This window comes from Corylus avellana, chromosome 9, assembly GCF_965113065.1.
Source record: "Corylus avellana chromosome 9, dhCorAvel1.hap1.2, whole genome shotgun sequence".
In the NCBI taxonomy this organism is placed as follows: Eukaryota; Viridiplantae; Streptophyta; class Magnoliopsida; order Fagales; family Betulaceae; genus Corylus; species Corylus avellana.
In genome coordinates this window covers 591886-612846 of record NC_142498.1, presented here as the reverse complement: position 1 = coordinate 612846, position 20961 = coordinate 591886, and the positions used below count along the sequence as shown (strand labels likewise).

Genomic DNA, 20961 nt, shown 5'->3' with positions numbered 1-20961 from the left:
GAGATAATTCTTCGAGACCCAATTCGCTTCCATCATTTTAGAGAAGGTTCTTGCTCTTGTGGGGATTACTGGTAGTTTCAATAAGAGTAAATTACTTGGTTTAGTGATCCTAGGTATGATCTGTTCCAGCCTCAAATTCAGGGATGCAGAAGCATCGCTGTTCTGCAGATTTATTTGATGAGGTAGACATCTAATTGTGAAGCAGGTAAAGGGGTAAGACTTGGGAAATGGAAGCTAAAAAGGACAGCCCAAACTCCAAATAATCCACTATGTCAAGAATCAAACTGATCATAAAGAGTCAGGTATCTACCCAACCTTAATGATATCGTTCGTTGTCTTGTTACTATATATTTCCTCCAAATGTTAGTATTTTCTCATTGGTTAATGGGAATTTTTTAAGTTACACATGCACCTAGCAGGTCTCGAACTTTCAACTTGTTTTAGTTTATTCCTTTTTTTTTCCTCTTTCCTGCAGCTTTTAGCCATCAAGAAATCAGAATTTTAAGAAACTTATTCCTATTCCATTTTTATGTTGCACAGTGGGCATCCAAGCCAAATTGTCTCATTCTACTACCAATCAGAAGAAAAAAAATTGTCCCATTCCAGTGACTTTATGACTAGAAGATTGTCAAAGCCAAATGATGTTGATGCATCACCAAATGGAAGCACTAAGGCAAGCTAAGTGGAATCATTAATCAGTTGGACAGATGAGTTAACTGATCTTATGGAGCTCTTGTAAGTTTTTTCTCCTTTCCTCCATATTTATTACGTACTCAAGATCAAACTGAAAAACATGCGCTCCTTACAATTGCAAAGTATATATCAATTTAAATTACTCTTTTTATTTTATTTTGTCTATCACCAAATTTTTTTTTTGTTCTCTAAAAAAAAAAACTTTTTGTTTGCTAATATTGTACGATGCTCTGAAAAATGGGGCCTAGTTGTATAATTCGGGTGTTATTTTCTTCTTTCTATTTGTTTTGATCAATTGACATCTTATGTCTGGGTTATGATTAGTTTTACTTGATATTGTATGATTAGACGTGCAATTTTAGGCATTTCTTTGCAAAAGTTTTAGAATTTAGATGCCGCTTTATGTTTTAGAGTTTTTGAGAATTCATTGCTTTGGTTGTTGGAAGCACTTCAAGTTCTAACAAATTTCTACATAAACTATTTCCAGTACAGTTTTGGGAGTTTATGACATCTATTGGGGTACGAGGAATAATGCTAAATGTTATTTTCATGTTCTTCTTGTATCCTTCTAAAACTGATGCGGCTTTTAAAATGATTAGTGGACAGGTCATTTTAAAAGCCGTATTGAGAACATGAGTCTTTATTTTAACATTACTAGTGTATGAGATATCATACTTTATCAGTCTTGCTTGAAAATATATTACATACAGCAACAACTCTGCACGTTTTATTGGATTGGACTTGGGTTCAATGGATTGGGACATGAGTCCCTGTGTGATATTGTGGGACACATGTTCCAATCCTAACAGGTCCAGGTCCAGTTCCAATTAGAGTTGGACCCAAACTAAACCCCATTTTATCAGTAACATAGTAGAATCTCCTCTGACTTGGGCCCAGTGGATTGAGACACGTCCATGCGTCTTGTTATTGGACACATGTTCTAATCCTAACAAGTCCAATTTCAATGCACCCCATTTTATCAAGAACATCGTAGAATCTGTGTTATTTTCCCATTGAAGAAATAAAATATTTTTTGGGGATCTTATTTATTTGTTTTGTATTGGTTATATAAGGATTTTGGGATTATTTTTTAGACTTGTTAGCTGATGATTCGTGTGATGTTATGCATCGAGTCAGCAAGATTTTACAAATGGGATTAAATTGCATGTTTTAGATTCTACGGTTTAAAAAATCACTTAAATATGCCTCAGAAATCAGTATAAAAAAATATAATAAATAGGTGTAAAAGAGTAACATTTCACATAAAAAAATGTTAAAAAACATATATATATATATTCTATCAAACCTTAAAATTAGAGTAATGTTACTCACACACCGACTAAGGTATGAAATAAGTATGTATAATAAATAAATGTAAAATAAAGGTAATAAATAATTGTGAAGAATTGCATTACTCTTAAAATTATGCCAAGCTCCGCAACAAAGAAAATAATAGAGCTAGAATACTAAGAAAATAACAAAGTAGTAATTAACATCACTTCTTTCATGTCTTGATCATCTTGACTTGGTTATAACCTGTCAACAACACTACAAACAATCTGTAGCAGTACATGACCTTTTTCTTGTCACGTTGCCTGTGGATTTTTCCTTACAAAATTTCATTCATTATTGTAACATTACACAGAAAATTCAAGAAGGCTTCTCTACTAAAGTTTGCGTTTTACAAAACCAAGAGTACAACTTTACAAGCATCATATACACAGCAGCAACATATCATATATATATATATATATAAACAACGTACAATATTATAGAAAACAGGTTGCTCCATTATCAGGTGATCAAGTGAAGAAGCTGGCCGAGGTAAACAAGATGCCAATTGAGAGCCACCAAGGTGAGTATGTTGAGGAAAGAAGAGTAGGAGTTTAGCTTCTTTAGCTTGTGATTTAGTCTACAAACCCGAGACCTGACCACTTCCTGCTCTGCTCGCGCTGCAGGGGCCGTGCTGGTTGTAGTTGAAGCTGCAGCATCAGCAACTGGCTCAGGCTGCGCCTCAGAGACCTGGCTGGGCTCAGCAGTAAAGTCCTCCCTTCCTCTTCCTTCTTCCTTCTCCATCTTCATCCTCTCAAACATCACCTGAAATGCACAACGAAAAGAAATGGAAATGGAGAAAGTTTTATGCTTCAATGGTAGAATACTAATTTTCAAGTTCGAACCTTGTCAAATAACCGAGCAAATTAATTTGTTTTTTGTTTTTGTTTTAATTCAATGCAGGAAAAATGAGATTATGAAGGGGACCGATCGAGAGCAATTTGAGCATAAAGCTAAAGTACCTTGGTGGCTCGTGGCTCCAAGTATAGCGCATTGACGGAAACCATCAAAAGCGATGCCAATAGATTATAGGCCTGCAACATTTCAACCGTGCTTGAGAACATCCTTTTCCTATTGCCCAACACGTGCGCCAAGAAAGCCAACCCAATGCTACAAGCCATGGCCCTGAAATACACAGGATATATCTTGCTCTGCACAATCCCAAACTGCTGCCGTGTCATCGCCCCTGCCAATACATAGCTCGAAATAAACGTAACCCACATGCACATCCCATAAGCCGTGGCGAACCCCAGCAAATTCACCACGCCCATTGCCTCCGGCGATTTCACGTACTTCACAGCATCACGCCCAAATATTCCACTCAGCTTCTTCTTACTCTCTTTGGCTTTCTCCACCACCTCCTCTTTAGCCTTCTCCACTTTATCAGTTACATTCTTCGCTATATCCTCTCCCATCGTCTTGCCAATGTCCTTTGCCTCCTTCACCTTATCCATGGCATCTTTTACAGACTCTTTAGCGCCTTCTTCAACCTCGTGAGCTTTCTTTGACACCGTTTCCTTGGCTTTACCTATTGCATGGCCTGCAGCCTCACCCACCTCGTGTACCCTCTCCTTTGTCTCGTCCATTGCTTCGTGTGCCACCTCAGAAACCGTCTCTTTAGCCTTACCCAGTGCGCTTGTTATCCTGTGCTTGCATTTACCAAGGGCATCGCATATGAGCTCCTTAGGAAAAACATGGCTCGAGCTCTCTTTCCCACCACTTCCATCAGATGTCTGTGAAAGTCCTTGACCGAGATTTGGAAGGAGAGAGGAAGCTTCTTTGATCTTCTCCTTAGCGTCTTCTACCATGTTGTTGGCATGATTTTGTTGGGTAATGGGGTAGCCATGTTGATCATACTCAACAACAATCGTTCTATGGACTTCTTTCACTATCACGTCCACTCCATGCTTCTGCTGCTTCTCAGGACTAGGAGACCACACTCCCGCTGCTGCCAGCGAAGTCACAACGAGAGATAAGGCCAAGAGGTTCATCATCTTGTTTCTTTTTGCCTTAATTTCAACGAAGGTTTGGTATGCGGAATTGCAGTTGCGAGGTTTTGGGGTGCATCTTTAGAGGTTGAGGTTTCGTGGGGGAGTGCCGTGGAGAGGTAGCGCAGAGACTGAAGCACACGTAGCAACGTTGTGGTTGAGTGGACTGACACGTGTCAGTGCATGCACACGTAGTTTTCTGCGTGTCGAACTTTTAGGGGCCTCGTTAATTTGTTGGTGCCAGAAGGGCTCGAATTTTTTTATTTTTTATTTTATTGTTTTATTTTTTTAAGTTGTTTGCCGATTGCCGAGTGCTTTTTTATTTTTTATTTTTTATTTCTCTCTCTAATTGATGAAGGAAAGGAGTTAGGGGGGTTGTCACATGCATGCAGGTTAAACAAGTATCTTAATTATTGTGGTTGACAAATAGAACTTTTAAGTCAAAAAAAAAATTTTGGGCAAAAGCTTCATTTTTAAGCTTTTGGGCAAAGGCTTCATTTTTAACTTTTTGCTAAAAGTGTGTTTTTGCTATTTTTAGGCTTTTTTGACCCTTAAAAGTGATTTTAATTTTTTTACCAAACGAGTACTTTTTTCTTTAAACGGACTTTTTGAATGTCAAAAGCATTTTTAAGTTCTTCAAACTCAATCCCAAACAGTCCTTTAATCGGGATTCAGTTCAGTTTGTTTTGAAATCTATTTTTAAATGTAACAACTTTAATTTAGCGAGAATTATTAAAATTGGCCTATATGATTTTACCTTCTAATAATTCAACTCCTAAGCTCTTAAAATGATTAAGTAAGCCCATGTGCTATACCCATTTATTCAAATAATGAGAACCAAAAAAAAATACTTCTTTTAAGGGGTGGTGTCACTCTCTTAGAAATGGGTTGGCCACCTCAAAACCTGTCTTGAGGGTCCTTGAATTACCATAAAGTCTTTTGGGTATGGTTGACACCCTCATAACCCACCTTTAAGGGTGGTCAAACCACCCCTCCCTAGAACTAACTAGAGGTAAAAAGGCGGTTAACGGTTAATAATCTTAATAACGGCTAACCGTTTTTTAAAGAAAAAATTTAAAAGTTTAAATTTAAAAAAAAAAAAAAAAAAAAGTCATCGTTTTTATGGTACGTAGTATGATAGTATTATACTACATATGACATCATTTCTAGATTTTTATATATATATTTAAAAATAAAAACGACGTTTTATATATACAAATATAAGAGAAATGCTTGGTGTCAATATGTTTCTCATATTTTGCCCATCTCATTTTATAAATAAATCATTAGATTTGTGAACTTAGGTGGACATTGGACCCCAAACAAGTCAATGACGGACTCCACAAATTTATTGGTTGATTTATTGAATTTGTAAAAAAAATATGAGCAAATTATTGATACCAAGCATTTATATATTTTATAATATATATAAAGGCAGAAGGCGGTTAACGATTAGCGATTTTTTCAAAACCTAAAATCGCTAACTGTAACCACCTAAGCAGTTAACAATTTTTCCTAACCGCCTTCAAAAGCAGTTAGCAGTTAGTGTGGTCCGCCCGCCTTTTCACCTCTAGAACCAACTTCCATAACTCAAGACTCTTGAGGGTGGTCGACCACCCTCAAAACTAGAGAGAAGGAGTACCATACTACCCCTAAGGGCCTATTGGGTGGTTTTGCCCACTCTTGATCCGAGTGTTTTTTAAAAAAAAAAAACAAAATTAAAAAATAAATTGTTTATTTAAAAATTTTTAATTTGAGAGTAAAATTATAATTATATTAAGGCTTTGTTGAAAAAAAAAGACATAATTTTATACATAGACATACCACATAGATTTATTTGATGAATTTGACTCTAGAAATTGTTTTTGTTAGAAGGTCAAAACTTATACCTGAATACGATGGCAACATATATACATATTATATTTTATTTCTAAAGAACATGGAAAGTTTGTACTCACCCTCTAATCACCATCTACGGTCTACCCAAAACAAACAAAAAAGAAAAAGCAGCATATTCCATATGATTTGGTTGAAAATCAATTTCTTAGGCATGAAAGGCCTATTAATTTTGGATTTCCTTTTTCTTTTCTTACTTTTCTAAACTTGTAATATATTATATTCTTGCTGCCCATTACATATACAAGCCAACTAAGAGGTAGTTATCTTTTTGCCGGCATGTACATATGACTCTATACAACATATAAAAGCTGTTGAACATATACATATTTTTTTCAGAACATAAAAAAAAAAAAACATTTTGAAAAGCAAGTTTTTGTTTTTTCCAAATACATATTCAAATAGTAGTCACAATCAGACAAATGGGTAAGAAAATATTGATCATTATGGTATATCTAATATGATTGATTGACTATTGCTCTTCTCTTTTCATCCATCTTATTTTTTTGAAAATAAAAAAATAAGATATACCCTTACTTCCCATCCTTACTCCTCCCTTTTAGTCACCTGAATAAGATGGAGAGTATATTTATAATGATTAAATCCAATTAAAAGACATGGTCCAATATTCTTGTACATGCCAAAAGGCACAAAGACTGCTTCATGACCTAAAAACCACTCCAACCGTGTGATGCAAGGGTTGCTTTTACACTTTTACTAACTTCAATGGTCCATTTTGTCTTATTTTATTTTACTTATGTTTTTTAAGAAATAAATGTCACCAAATAAACTAATTTATTGGAAGAGAATATTAAAGATGTTCTCGAGCTAGCATAGATCATTTCACTTTATTCTAAGAGAATATTAAACATTGGATGGAATCAAGAAAAGAAAGAGATTGTAGTTATGTTTGATAGTACGTACATAAACATATATAGTATAAAATAAAAAGGAAAAAAAAAATCATTTTTGATAAAGGTAATGCATTCTCCAAGTATTTTCTTTTTGATGTTTTAACTTTATTTTCTATTACTTTCATATCCTTAACTTTGCTAACATAACATTATCATATCAACCCAATAAAAAGTTTTAATTTTTTTCACTTCAACCAAACCTATAAGAATGTTTGCACCGCTCCACCAAAGCTCTCATGGTGGTAGTCACGACCACCAAATTTAACGATCACAATTATTCCTCACCTGGTGGTTGGTTGAGGGTGACTTACAATTTTTTTTGTTTTTTTTTTGGCATTGTTCTTAAATAAATTAAATTTTTTTAAATAAATAAATTCTTTTTTTTAGCTGTTCACAAAAGAAAGAAAAAAAGAAAAGAAAAAAGGGTACTTAGCTGTTAAGCAACAATGCAATATAGAATTGTTATTTGAAAAGCATCATCGTACCCAATGGAGCCATTTCTTTCCATTTTTGGGTTGCTACGACCTAATATCGCCCAATCATCTCCATCTGCACCCAGGCCCAACTGGGTTCTGCTGGTGTACAACGAGCAGGAGTTGGGCTGGGGCCACTCATGAGTCCATGTGTACCACGCGCCATCTGTAGGCGCGTGGGAGGGAGAGGGGAAAGGGTGGCATTTTCTGTCTTTTGGATTTATTGGGTTACATCTATCATACTGAAATCCATCGAATTTAATTCATGTATGTGTACGGATAGGGTGGGTCCAATGAGCCCTTCCCCCCGGAAAAGCTGTCAATATAATAATTTTTGGTGATTCCCACGAACGTGTACTGCGGGGGCCTACCTTGTTTCATAGCAGAGAGTTGGTGGGGCCCAGAAGTCACTGTCGGTCCCACGCCCCTTCTGTCTCCCACTCGCACTCATCAGTTGTTCTCTTTTCTTTTTAGTCTCTGTCACTGTCTCTCTCTTCCTAGAAATGGTGGTTTTGTTTTTGTCCTATTGATATATCTCAGTCCATTTTAATGTATTTTAGTAAAAAAGAAAACAGTGGTTTTACTATTTCCTATGTAAGGGTAATTGTGTCGTCGTCACCGTGGCTTTCTGAGTGGATACCTGGAGGGAGAGAGAAAAGTGGGGGATCGGTTTGGTTGGTTGGACTTTTTGAGGGGTTTTTGAGTGACACAAAGAAACCTCTTTTTAAAGGGAGACTGAGAAGAAGAGAAAGACTTCAGCTTTGAATCCCATCCCTCTCTCTCTCTCTCTGGCTGCGCCACCACCAGGTCAATTTCTTTTGTAATCCTGATTTTTCTTCTTGGGGTGGTGTTGTTTGTGTTCGTGTGTGTTGTTTGGTTTGTGGGTATTTCTTCTTTTTGGGGTTTAGATGACGTATTGTGCATGTGAAAATTTGGAAGCCAAGGTCTTTGCAAAGGTACCCATTTGGGGTTTCTTGTAGAGATTCTATGTTTGGGCTGCCATGGCGAGCTTACTGTTTGGTTGCTGGGGAAATTGAGGGAAAGTGAACCAAATGAGATATTGGGTTTGATGGTTTCTTCTTGTCTTGGTTTTTTAAAAAGAATAAAGAAAACAAAACAAAACAAAAGAAGCATGAATCACTCGCTGAAACTGGTTTTGATCGGTTTCTTTACTCGGGTGTTGAAAAATGGGGGAGTCATATAACAGACTCTAGATCTCTGTTCGGTTCTGCATTTTCTCAGCAACCCTAGGGGCTCATTTAGGGTACATTGAATTTTGGGAATTTTCCTCTGCTAAGATGTTTCATTTATAGAGTCTCTCATTCTTTGGTTTTGAATTGGGATTTGGATCTTTTCTTGTTTTGAGGTTTTACGTTTATTTTGTTTTACTGCTTTAGAATTGTACACGGTGACACCGAATATCAATTTTACTCTAATTTTATGTAATGTTTGCTGATGGTTTTGTCGGTTGTAGTTAGACTATGGTCGTGGTGATAATACAATGCTTCATTTGATAGCAAAGACGGTGGGAAAAAAAAGTAAAATATTAGGTCATGTCGTTCAAATTTCAGCTCACCTGAGCATGATAGTTTTTTAATTTAATTCTATGATTGTTGCAGAAAAAATATTTAGAATCATTGTCTGGATTAAGGATCTAATAATTTTAATGCCAAGATTCTTATTTGTGTATCAATGAGTTGGACTCTTTGTAATAACAACGATATACTTGCTACTTTGTTTTCTTGTTTTTTAATTTATCCAACAATGGAAATGCTTCTAATTTGGGTAATACAAGAGGTTAATTGCTCTGCATCTTACAAAATCTTCATTTGTTTCTTCTTCTTTTTGTTTCCCTTCATGAACTAGGTTTTATGTCCTTCAGTGTGTTTCCTTTTCTTAGTGCTTTTCTATTATGTTAGTTGTGCTTTTGGGGCAATATGAGACTTTAATTTTAGTCTAATGCTTCCAGCATTTTATAGTCTCTTGTCGACTTTTGCAAATAATTGAATTTGTGGAAGACAGGTGGCAAAGATGTGGTAAGTACTTAGGTTGTCATGTTCATTAGGTCATTACCATATATATGTGGAATTTGGTTAGCATAGTCTACAGAGAAGCATGTGCTTGTGATTGTTATCATAAATAGGGCAAATAGATATTGGTGCAATGGTGAACCCGAGTTGGCAACTATCTAAGAGATGGAAGGCCCTGGCTGCTTTTTGTGCCCCCTCTTTCCCCATCTTTTTTTCCACAACAATTTAAAATATCTTCTACTGTGTCAAACAGATTGAGTTATAATGGGACATATCTGTATGGTCATCTCTATGTCGTGCCATACAGTGTCTTAGTTGGCCTCTAAGTTGTGTCTCTCTTTGTCTGACACATATGTGGTATGATAAGGCAAAATATACCATATTAAGTTGTAAGTCTTTTGCCCGTTCCCCTAGTGAGTTTATAGTTGCTGGGTGTCTTGTTGAGCTGGTGCCTGAGCGGAAAGCTTAGGTAGGCTTGTATAACATCAAACCAAGGTTTAAAACTATAACCAAACTTCTTGACTTATACTGCTGCTCCTTGATTTTTTTATTATTCTAGAATTTTTAAAGATTGCATGGTTGCTTGGTTGTTCTTTTAATCATTTATTGATGGTAGCTATCATGTAAATGAAGGTCCAAAAGTTCTAGGAGTGCAAACTAGCATTGCTATTTCCAATAATTGTTTTAATCCTTTGTGGTTACTATGGAATGATGTGAACCAGTAGTTATTATTATTTCTAGCATATTGGCTCTACAAAGTTCTGTTTTTAAGCAGTTAGGTTTGAAACATTATTATTATTTTGTGCGTTTGATGTTTTCTTGTCAATTATGTGAAAATGACTTGACCCGTCCTGACCCGATCCGCATAATCTGTTTAATTAACAAAATTTTCAATCATTGAGTGTGAAAATGCCATTTTATACAAATATATTGGCACAATAATTCCCAATTATTGAATATGAAAATGAATTACATTACCCAAGTTATATCGTTACAACTAGGGATGAGACTGAGGGTATTTTTTTTTTTGTATTAGACTTTAGGGTTTTAGTTTTTTAATAATGGTAATACAAAAACATGTTTTAATTTATACGGGTTATGCGGGTCACTCGTGGGTGCAGTGAGTTGACCCGAAATTGACCCATTTATTAATCGTATCTAATCGGGTCGATCTAGCTTGACCTGATTTCTATTTTACTAAATCCTAGCCCGCTTATTTCACGTTGGATTTATGTCGAGTTCGTAGATCGTGTCAAAAATTGTCTGTCTTAAGTTCCTATATATTGATATGAAAGCAGCGCTTGATTTGAAATTGTAGGGAACCTTGATTTTACAATCCAAAATTTAAAAGATAAATATTCAACTTGGAGGGCTCGATAGATGGGAGTTCTAGATAGATTAAGACCTATGCAGAGGACAAAACTAACATTTTGATAATTTCATAAATTATACTTTATGTTAACCTTGTTTTGATGAAATCTAATTGGATCATGACTAGTGATACTATACTTTACCAAATAGCTGAGTTCCATATTTTCTCTCCTAATAATTTTGTCACACAAAATCGACTTTAACATTCTATTTAATTGATGGGTTGACAACCATGTCAATCTGCCACAAAATCATATGTATTATCTTTTGCTGCATAAAGTTTTAATAAATGAACCACAAGTTCAGTGATTGACTCCATTTGGTGGTGGTCTTACCCTATTGCTTTCCTAAAATTATATTTAGACCATCTACTATGTAAATTTGATGCTAATATTTGTTTATAATCACATTTGTTAATGAAGGCTAGGAAAATTACCAGAGCTTGGAAGGTTTATATATCTTAATCTGAAGTTAATATGTTGTAAGCTAAATTAATGGATTACGTTCATGTGTGTGCATCCGGATGTTGAATAGTCTTTGCCTATACATCACACTGATGAATTGTAAAATAGTCCTTTTCCTTTTTGGGTAAGATGAACTATTAAGGTACAAAATGTTCAGTGTGAATATATCACTCGTTTGAAGTCTGCATGTCTTGTATGACCTAATCATGGAAGTTTCTAAGAAATGTATTATATACATGCATGTCTTTCTCAACATACCTTTTGAGTTTACATCTATTAAGAAATATGTAAATGTGTAAATTGTTGACAGATTTAATAAGAAATCAGCTTTCTAGCATTTCAGATCCCAGAATGGTTGCTTTTGCCTTTCAGACTTCTTGATTAGGATTTTTGTCAAATCAGACCTCCAATATTTAATTTTGGGTCACGGGAAAGGAAAAGTTGTGGATGTTATGCTGGTTAAGACGGGTGTGGAAGTTAGAATTTCTTATGTTGCTAAGACTGGTAAATACAACTCAAGCACCACCTCCATGAGATTTGATCCCTTGATATCGCCCTTCACCCTTGTTTGTGGGAGGAGGAGATGCTATTTGGTGCAGAGGCTGTCAGTAAAAGTGAAACAAAGGCCACATATATATAGCTTTTTTTCGCCCCTTTTTTCCCCAGCTGAACATTGAGCATCATTGTATGAAGGTTGGTTCCTGGAGCTAATATTCTGATTAATGAAGAATTTGGCCAAAATGGTCTAGCAAGAAACTATGACGTGTTTTGACCCAAAACTTTCTTTACAACTTCAGTTCATTAAATTGATCCTTATTCCAGTCATCAATCAACACGTTATTTGCAAACAGCTTGTATGACATATATTAAGGATGAAATGAAGGTCTTTTGTGTAGAGTGATCTTTTCTCTTACCATACCTATTAAAATGAAGTCTTTTGGCATGGTTAGTGCTGCTAAATGGCAATTTTGGTTTCATTGTTGCTTAGATACTGAGCTAAAAGTGCCCTGTGGGCCATAATTTTTAACTAGCCTCTTGCCTTAAAGTCTTAGTATCTATATTCTTTCGCATCTCTGGCATTAGTTCCATAAAGTTTTAAGTAAGATAACTTACCTATAATAAATGCTCTTGCAGGAGATAGAATTGTCCATAGCTGGCTCGGTATTTGATTTACTAAAACTTGAAAATGTCATGCTGTGGTGTTCCGGTGTCTCTAATGACTGATGGGCTTGCTGATCTCTCTAGTATGCAAAGATGGTCCATGATACTGCAGAATCGTGTCCTTGTTAATAATTAGTAAAGCAGTTCGCCACTTGTCATTCTTCATGGTATATCTGTAGCTTTGTTTCTTAAAGAATTTGGAGGCTTTTGGTGGATTGAACCTTCTATACAGGTTATTCCAATGAGCGGATAAGCATCCCCTTACTTCTTTGAAGTTGATGATCTCAAAATACTTCAAGGCCCATATCAAAGTATCTATGGACCAGCATGATCTAAAAGCAAGTGGAATGGCGAAGAGAACAAATCATTTAGGGGAGGCAAATAGCTTATCTGATTGTTTTGGAACATGTACTGATGGAAATGCTGGACTTCAAAAACAAGATCATGAATCTGACCATGAAACAAGTGGTTGCAGAGCTGATAAACTGCCAGAAACGGCGAGGAATTATCTAACTTCTTCCACTGATTGTACTGCAGAAAATATGGATGTTTTGAGACAGTCTCCTGTTATTTCCACAATGAAAGAGTCAATACTCAGGAAAGAACATTGTGCTGAAGGTGCTTCTGCAGTAATATCCTGTTGTAATGGACTTGAAGGCCAGGGGAATCCAAAGCAGGGTGAAGTATCTGCACTTTCCCCGGAAGGGAATGCTTCTACAAAGAACATCTCCATGAAGAGTGATATTAGCTCAGACAGTGGACAACGTCTTGACAAAGAAAATAATGAGTTAGTCGATGGGAGAATAACTGGGTATTGGTCAAACGCTGGTGAAAGTGGATTGAAGTCTGTGATGCAGGCATCTTTCCATGATAAACCGTACAAAACTGAGTCTTCATCTTCAAACTCAACACATATAACTCTTCCAGCTTCTTCAAATGACAGCTGCCAGGTAACATCAGTGGATGTTAAAGCATGTACGAATAGCAAAACTAGTGCCATGGACACTTCCACTTGTACCGATTTCAAGAGTAATCTCGAAGAGCCTGCAGTCCGAATTTTAGCAGTGGGTATGGCATCACAAGCTTCCAAAGATGTGCTAGATTCTACCATCTTTCATCCTGGAAAACAACAAAATGCCTTTAAGGTTTCAGAAATTGTTAATGTCAGATCAAAGGATAGCTATAGGGTGCTGGGAATGATTTCGGACCATAACTCTCTTACTGTGGAAGATATTGATCTCCAAAATCCAAACCTCTTTAAGAAGAAAGTCACAGAAGATTCTAATCATGATAAAGCGCAGCCCTGTTATGTGCTGGATGATGCCCTGGAGGTGGCTCGGAGAGTTGCAAGAGAAGTGGAGAGAGAAGTTGGTACGTATAGGGAGGTTTCAGGAAGCTCCTCTTCTGTACATGAGAAAAATGATGAGGCAGTTCGTATGAGCTCTGTTGATTCTGCAGATTCAAATAAAAGAGACTGCTTAACAGAGACTGGAAGTGAAATTCGGTTTTGCAGTGAACAAGACAACTCTGATAGTTTTTGTTCTATCAAAGAGGTGGTGGATCTTGAAACGTCAGCAAGAAATGAAGGATTGTACTTGGAAGTCAAACAGCCATCACATGGCATGGATCCTAGTATGATGAATGTATCCAACGATTGTCTTCATCATCAAGAATCATCTTATGTACCTCCAAAACCTGAGGATGTAGCTGCCAGTGACCTGACTACTCATATCTTTGGATTTGATCTTAATAAAAATATATTGGCCAGTGAAGATGGATGCCCCGAACATTCAGTCTATGAAACTATATCTCATCATGCAAAAACTGTGATAAAGCCAGTACCTGTTCTGGCTAAATCCAAAATTCCTTTTTCCTTACCTATGCTCCAATCGAAGTGTGAAGAGGAAATAGGTGGCTGGAGGAGATCTGCTGCTAGTGCTTTCAGACAAATTTCTCTTTCCAAGAGTTGCAATAGGAATAAGTCATCATCCCCCAATGATAACAATGACTGCTCAAAACAATCACAGGTTAAAGGCATTGACCTCAATGTTGCTGCTGCAGGAGTTGATTTTGACATGGAATTGCTTCCAGACAAATGCGTCCAGGAACAGTCTAGTTTAGCTTCTGAAGAGTCTTCTATGGAAGTCAGTTCTAGACGAGCAAGGATGTTCCATATTGATCTCAATTTTGCGAGTGAAAATGATGATGGCTATCGTCAATTGTCTCCACCAGCTTCATTATCAGGATACTCTGTTAGGGATTTTGATTTAAATGACAACCCAATATCTGTGGATGCAAGCATTGATGCTCACCAGCCAGGTCAAGGCACACAAGCATTACGAAACGGTGCATTAGATGATGATCCTGCAGTTTCATTTATGGGCATTGCAAAGCAACCAGACTCGAGAAATGTTGGCACTGGGTATTTGACAGGTTTTAGTTCTTTCCATGGCTTTCCCCACGGTAATGCCAAATCCCTTCAGGTGGCTGCATCCAATGTGCTTCCCTCAAATGAACAAATGCAGATGATACATCCACTGCATCACAAGTTGAGTTATACAGCACCACCCCCAGCACCATCTCATGCCTTCCTCTATAATAATGGATTCTGCATTGACCCCAACAGCCACTCCTCAACTGTATACCCTCCTAGTTTCCTGCCCTACATAACAGATCCACGTGGAACCACTGTCATCCCTCAAGTTTTAGGTTCAGGTGCTCCGCATATCATGAGCGTTCCTGGTGGAATGGGTGCTCTTTCTGCCTTCTCGGGTGGCCGACATATGATGAGTTTTCCTGGTGGATCAGGCCCTAGTGACATTGCATTCATGAGGCCCAGTTTTGACCTAAATGGCATTGCTGCTACTTCAGAGAATGGAAGCAGAGTAGACAACGCCAGACCACTGTTTTTTCCTGTAAGCAATTCGACCCTTGAAGAACCAGTCAAGTCTTTTCAACAAGTTGCTTTCCCTGCCACATCCATGAAAAGGAGGGAACCAGATGGGGGATGGGATTCTCATCAGCTTAGCCATAGACAGGTGACTTCTTGGCAGTAGGTTTTGACAGGCTTCCATCACCTGATGCTTCATAGTGCGCTCTTAAGCTGAAGAATACTTATTATTTGCTACTGTAGTTCATTGTTTAACCTGACTACGGTAGTTACATGGAGTCAGACAGGCTTCCACAAATATGATTTGAGAATATAAGTTTTTGTCTATTATTCTTTGCCCTTTCTAATTTGATTGTCATTTTATCTATATGCAATTTCGGTTGTACAAAGGGCTTCTGTACATATCAACTATTTATTTAGCAAATAAGGAAATCAGTGTTATCATATAGTTACTAGACATATCACAATTCCTAAATGAGTGTTTTGCATGCACCTAGTTAACACTCTTTATGTTAATATTAGTTTTATCTTTTTTTCTCAATATTTTTGCAGTCATTTTGTCTGTTGAATTGTTTTTTTTTTTTAAAAGAGAACCACTGCCTATATCCCCATACGATAGCTGATAAGTAGACTGAATAATAACAAAAAAAGTTATATGTATAATGCAGAAGATAAGTAACAAGCTGTTAGCTAGTGCTTACCTCAAACAACTCTAAAATATGACCAACTCAACCTCAAAGAATATGTTAGCTCGAGTATTATTTACTCATTAAAAAATAAATAAATAAATCGATATAGTGGGTTTATTGCAACTTTTGAAGTATGAAAACAAAATTACCCTTAACTTAAGAATGACTATATTTCATTTTCAGAAAGTTTTTCATAGAGTGGGTTGTGATTTTGAAAGTCCAAGGGAATATCTTTAGCGTTTTTATATGCAGAAAATCATTTAGACAATGCATCTTGAGACACAGTTGCTTGTTTTAGGGTGTGATGGTCTATACTTTGAGGAGAGGAGATGCTTATAACTTTGAAGGTTCTATGGAATGCCCCTCTTTCCCCCTTCTCTTGTAAATAAATACATGACAGGGAAAGTTAAACATTAATCAGGCAAGGCATGATAATAAAGTGCTGTGAGCCTTAAGAATATGCTTAAAGAGTTAAGAAGAGATGCCATTATGAGGAAATTTTGGTGAATTTGGCTTATGGAGCCCCATAGCATCACTTATAGAGAAGGACAATTTGTGGTATGCATGCGTGAAGATTCTTATTGGTCCTGCTTAGTTGTGCTTTTGTTTGTATCTGAAAAATAGTCGGTTGTAGTTTGTTTTCTTGAGCATTTTGAGTGCAGCTACTGGTTTATAGTGTTTGACCTTTTAGACAGCTGAAGGCATTTTTCTTTAGGTAATTCATTCCTCCAAGACAAGACAGAAAACGGAAAGGCAAAAACAAAATAGAAAAAAAAGGGTTCTCACTAGACTGTACACAAACCAAGATAACTTTGAACTGAAATGTCACTAACAAAGGGAAGAAGAATGTGGATTGGCAGAAAAAAATATCTAGCCAATGCCTTGTGGCTTTGACAAGTAGAAAAAATATTTAGATAGCTGAAATCAGAGAGCAATACGATTTTATAATATCTCATTCCAAATGAAAAAACTAATTCATATATTATGCAAGGAATCGTAGGATATGACAGCTTAGTGTTGGGTTCTTTTGGACAATATTATCTGTTATGTACAATATATTAATATTTGTTGCATGTCGGAACAAATTTCATTGTCATAAATATAACTGTTGCATGTCACTTTCTTTAATAATTTCATGCATGCTCAATAGCTGTAACTTTCTTGCTAATACATACTTTGGACCACTCTTGGTGGTGCCAAAAGGACATCCATTGCATCTATATGCACATCAGGAGTGCATATGCAAGTAAGTACGTGCACATGCATATATGAACTATGGTACATGCATATATGAACTTGTGTACCATAGGAGAGTACTGAAGCAGCTTTTGAATGAATTATTAAGCTGATTTCTGATCATCACCTCTGTCACTTGCAAATCTTCCACCATTAGATTTTCCAAGCAAACTTAATATTTGAATCGTTTTGCTGCAGGAAGCTACTTAAGCTGTTGTGATGTCCAGGGAGTTGGAAGCTATTCAACAATTCCGTAAACCCTTTGGCGTTCAATGCCCATAGCTGAAATTGCAGAATTACGTAGATAAGGGTATCAATTTTTTGTTAGAATATTAATTAAATAATTAAATTTGCAGTTTCTTTTGTGTTCAAAGCACCATATCATAACAGAAGTCTTAAATTCAAACCTTAATTGTATTGTTTATCCTTAATTTCAGTAAAGTATCTCCTTAACTTTAGACTCCAAACTGCCCTTGTATATACCATCTGTGGTGGTAGTTTAATGACCTTAAGAAAATTTTCAAAGTAGTCAATCGTGTACTAGAGTGAGAGTTTGACTCTCGGAATGAGAATCTTTTTAGTATTAGTTGCCTTGAGGCCCATTGATATCTTAATAGAACCGAATAAGATTATGGCTCAGTCGAACTTAAGGGAGAGCCTGCAATTTTCACTGTCTAACCTCTCATGTGCAGTCCCCAGTAAATAAATACTATTATAGTCACGTTCAGATAAAATAATCACAATTAGTCTCTTTTGCTTGCAAGGCTTACAAAAAAAAAAAAAAAAAAAAAAAAAGGAGGTGCCCTCGTATATGAAAGAGTAGGTAGGTTGTCCACTGGAGGGCTGTTTGGCAAGCCTTTAAACATCCGGCAGGTCAAAACTACTAAGTTTTGAACAGAAGAAAGTAGTTGGAAAATTTTATAAGAGTGATAGCTACCTATGCCAACTAATTTAAAGTCCTTCATTGTTTCAACTCACGTGATACGTATCTCCTATCCATTTATTGGTGGAGAGCTTTATACAAAGCCACCTACATTTATTATTAACCTATTCATATCCCATATTATCTTGAACTTCTTTCATAAACAAACCCTCTCTTCTCCCGACCATACGCGTCCCTTCAAATTGTAGAATTTAAAATTACGACCTTTGAATTATTTTACATTTTAAAAAGACTCTAAAATAATTTAAAAACTCTCAATTTCATTCCTTAAATTTTTAATTTGATGTAATTTATCCCCTCTGCCACTTTTTAAACGTTAAAAGTGATAAAATAATCATTATAATCCTGATTTTTTTATAAAATTCTAAATTTACCTTTAATTTCAAATTATTTATTAAAAAAAAAAAACCACCAGGTGAGCCACGGTTGAGCCACGTTGTGACCCTTTTTTTCAATTTTTTTTTTTAAAATGAAAATCGAATGATAATTTTATCTTTTTAAGGTTTCCATTAGGGTTTAACAGCAAAAATTGATGGAGAGAGGTAAATTGTATCAAATTGAAAGTTCGATGGGTGAAATTGAGAGTTTTTAAAATTTGAGGGTCTTCTCAAAACGCGCGATAGTTCATAATAGATCCTTTGTGAAGTTTATTCTTAAAATTAAATAAAATTTAAGCTTTTTTTTTATTATTATCAAATGACTCAAAAATGCTATATATTAAAAAGGGAAATTTAGTTGTTTTCCTAGTCTTAAGTAAAAAAAAAAAAAAAATGACTCTTATTTTTCTCACCTAATTTTTAAAAAATAATATCACTTACAGAACCAAAAAAACACATAGCATTTTCTTATTAAAAATATAGTATGTTACTGAGTCATTAAAATTTAAGACTTTCTCCCCTTTCACCAACCACAACCCCTACCTTCACTGCCACCAAACCGAGGATATAATTGCTAGTTGAGCAAGGTTCAGGCCTTTACATAAATTATAAATATACAATATTTGAATGGAAAAGCTCAGGTACCAAAAGACTACTGTTTTTGTAAATTAATTATGCGTATGTGTCAGTGTCACCGTATTGTGTGGTGACCTGTGCAGCTATACTGTACGGTTCCACACAAGGACCTCCTCTATTCTTGACTCACTGCTGCAGCATGTTACTTTTCTTTTCTTTTTTTTTTAATTTTTTTTTTTTTTTAGAGATAAAACAAGAGAACAACTAACAACAACAAAAGGGCTGGACAATCTAACATTAAGCCTTAAAATGACCCCATCATAATGAGTAAACAGAAAATAATAATAATAATAATAATAATAATAAAAAAAAAAAAAAAAAAAAAGGGCAATGCATCAAATAAATGACGCGAGCTTATGCTTTCTTAGTACGAAAACCAAGAAAATTGACCACCAATTAAGATGGCTTGTAAAAAGAACCGTTGCAACACACCCAAAATATAGCCACAAAAAAAACACTGATGAAGAACGATTCAAAGCCTTTGGTAGGAGAATCCAATACAGAGACACAACAAAAAACAACAAAAAACAAAACCTAGAACAAACTAGACACAAGTTGCATCGAACGATAGAGGTGCATCGGAGGCGGAGCACTTGAGGTGCAGCACCTGAGAGGGTGGCGCGTGGGCTGCACGCGCCTGCGAGTGAGATCCACTCGCTGGCGCGTGGACGTCGTATGGGGGCGGTTCTTGTGGCAGACAGAAGCGGCGACACCCAGGAACACGATCGAGAGGTGCGTGTATGGCAATGACTTCCTGAAAAGCATAGATCTAATTTTGAAAAAATCAAACCCAAAATTTCCAAGAAGGGAGCTGATTCGTCGTTGGGAGATGCCGATGACGCCGGTGAACGGTGGATTTACAGTGAAGGAATAAGCGATGCGATTATTGGAAGAAGAAAAAACAACTAAAGTGTAAGATAGGGCCTCCGAAAAGATAGATAGGGCCTCCGAAGAGATGGGTTTGGCCTCAAAAGAGGCGAGAAGAATAGGAAGAGGACAAGGAAGAGGAAGAGGAAGAGGGCGGGAGGGGGAGAAGGAGGAGGAAGGAGCCAAGGCTCCCTCCTCTCATAAGGGCCGTAGGAGGAAAACCATGGGTTTTTGAGGAGAGAGAACATAGAGAAAAGGACGGAGAAATAACGTGAGGCATTAGAAACTACACAAATGAATTCAGAAAATTTTTTAAAATAACATGGTAGACTGTAAGTGACATTTAAAAAAAAAAAAAAAAATTGTATTTTTTTAATTTAAAAACTTTTGGCACGTTAGTTTAGAAATTTTTTTAAATTCATTTGTTTGGCTCTCTAGCACTTCTCTCAATCCACGCATGTTATATTAATTATTTGTTATTTCTTTATACTTATTAAATATATATTTTTTCTTTATTATTATTTTTCGCAAACCGATCATGCTCGTTACCGTCCCGCTGTGTACTCTTCGCCACCTCCTGATCTTTTTCTAACTCTCGGGCTTTCCCTCTTCTAATTATCTTTCTTTTTCTACCTCTCACCGCTCGTTTGAAGCTTGCCTTTGAGACCCCATTCATCCCCAACATAATTTAGAGATGGTAGAATGATTACACCATAATCTTACTACCAAACATCATCATCAAAGAAGTATATTAGCTGCTATATGATGCTAATCATCACAAGTTTTAGTAAATTTGATGGCCACTAGATCTTGAAAATATTGTATAAAATTCAGTACATGAAAACATATGTACCAAAGCTACTAAATCTTTCTTCCTTTAGTATATTCCATTGGTAAAGGCACCATCTTTAGAAAAAAAAAAAAAGGGTAAAGAATAAGAAGATGAGAAGCCAAAAGCTGCCATGTGCTCTTGCATGTGGATGTGGGCATGGTGCTTACAA

General features: G+C 36.2%; 2 protein-coding genes and 1 non-coding gene across 3 annotated transcripts; 2 read left to right on the top strand and 1 right to left on the bottom strand.

The window, feature by feature from the left end:
• The first annotated feature begins 11 nt into the window (after nucleotides 1-11).
• Nucleotides 12-3016, top strand: LOC132190181 (uncharacterized). Its single transcript, XR_015909117.1, has 5 exons — nucleotides 12-302; nucleotides 541-735; nucleotides 2469-2548; nucleotides 2652-2843; nucleotides 2929-3016. It is a non-coding gene; the product is annotated as an uncharacterized LOC132190181 (transcript).
• On the bottom strand, nucleotides 2488-4334 carry LOC132190185 (Late embryogenesis abundant protein (LEA) family protein). The gene is made up of 2 exons (XM_059605095.2): nucleotides 2988-4334; nucleotides 2488-2790 (listed from the first exon to the last, which is right to left on the bottom strand). Exons 1-2 carry the CDS (start codon nucleotides 4017-4019, stop codon nucleotides 2488-2490), a joined length of 1335 nt encoding a protein of 444 aa, XP_059461078.2. The 5' UTR covers nucleotides 4020-4334.
• Nucleotides 4335-7939: 3605 nt separating this feature from the next.
• On the top strand, nucleotides 7940-15620 carry LOC132189723 (uncharacterized). Its single transcript, XM_059604501.2, has 2 exons — nucleotides 7940-8103; nucleotides 12296-15620. Exon 2 carries the CDS (start codon nucleotides 12601-12603, stop codon nucleotides 15376-15378), a length of 2778 nt encoding a protein of 925 aa, XP_059460484.2. The 5' UTR covers nucleotides 7940-8103; nucleotides 12296-12600; the 3' UTR covers nucleotides 15379-15620.
• Nucleotides 15621-20961: the final 5341 nt, after the last annotated feature.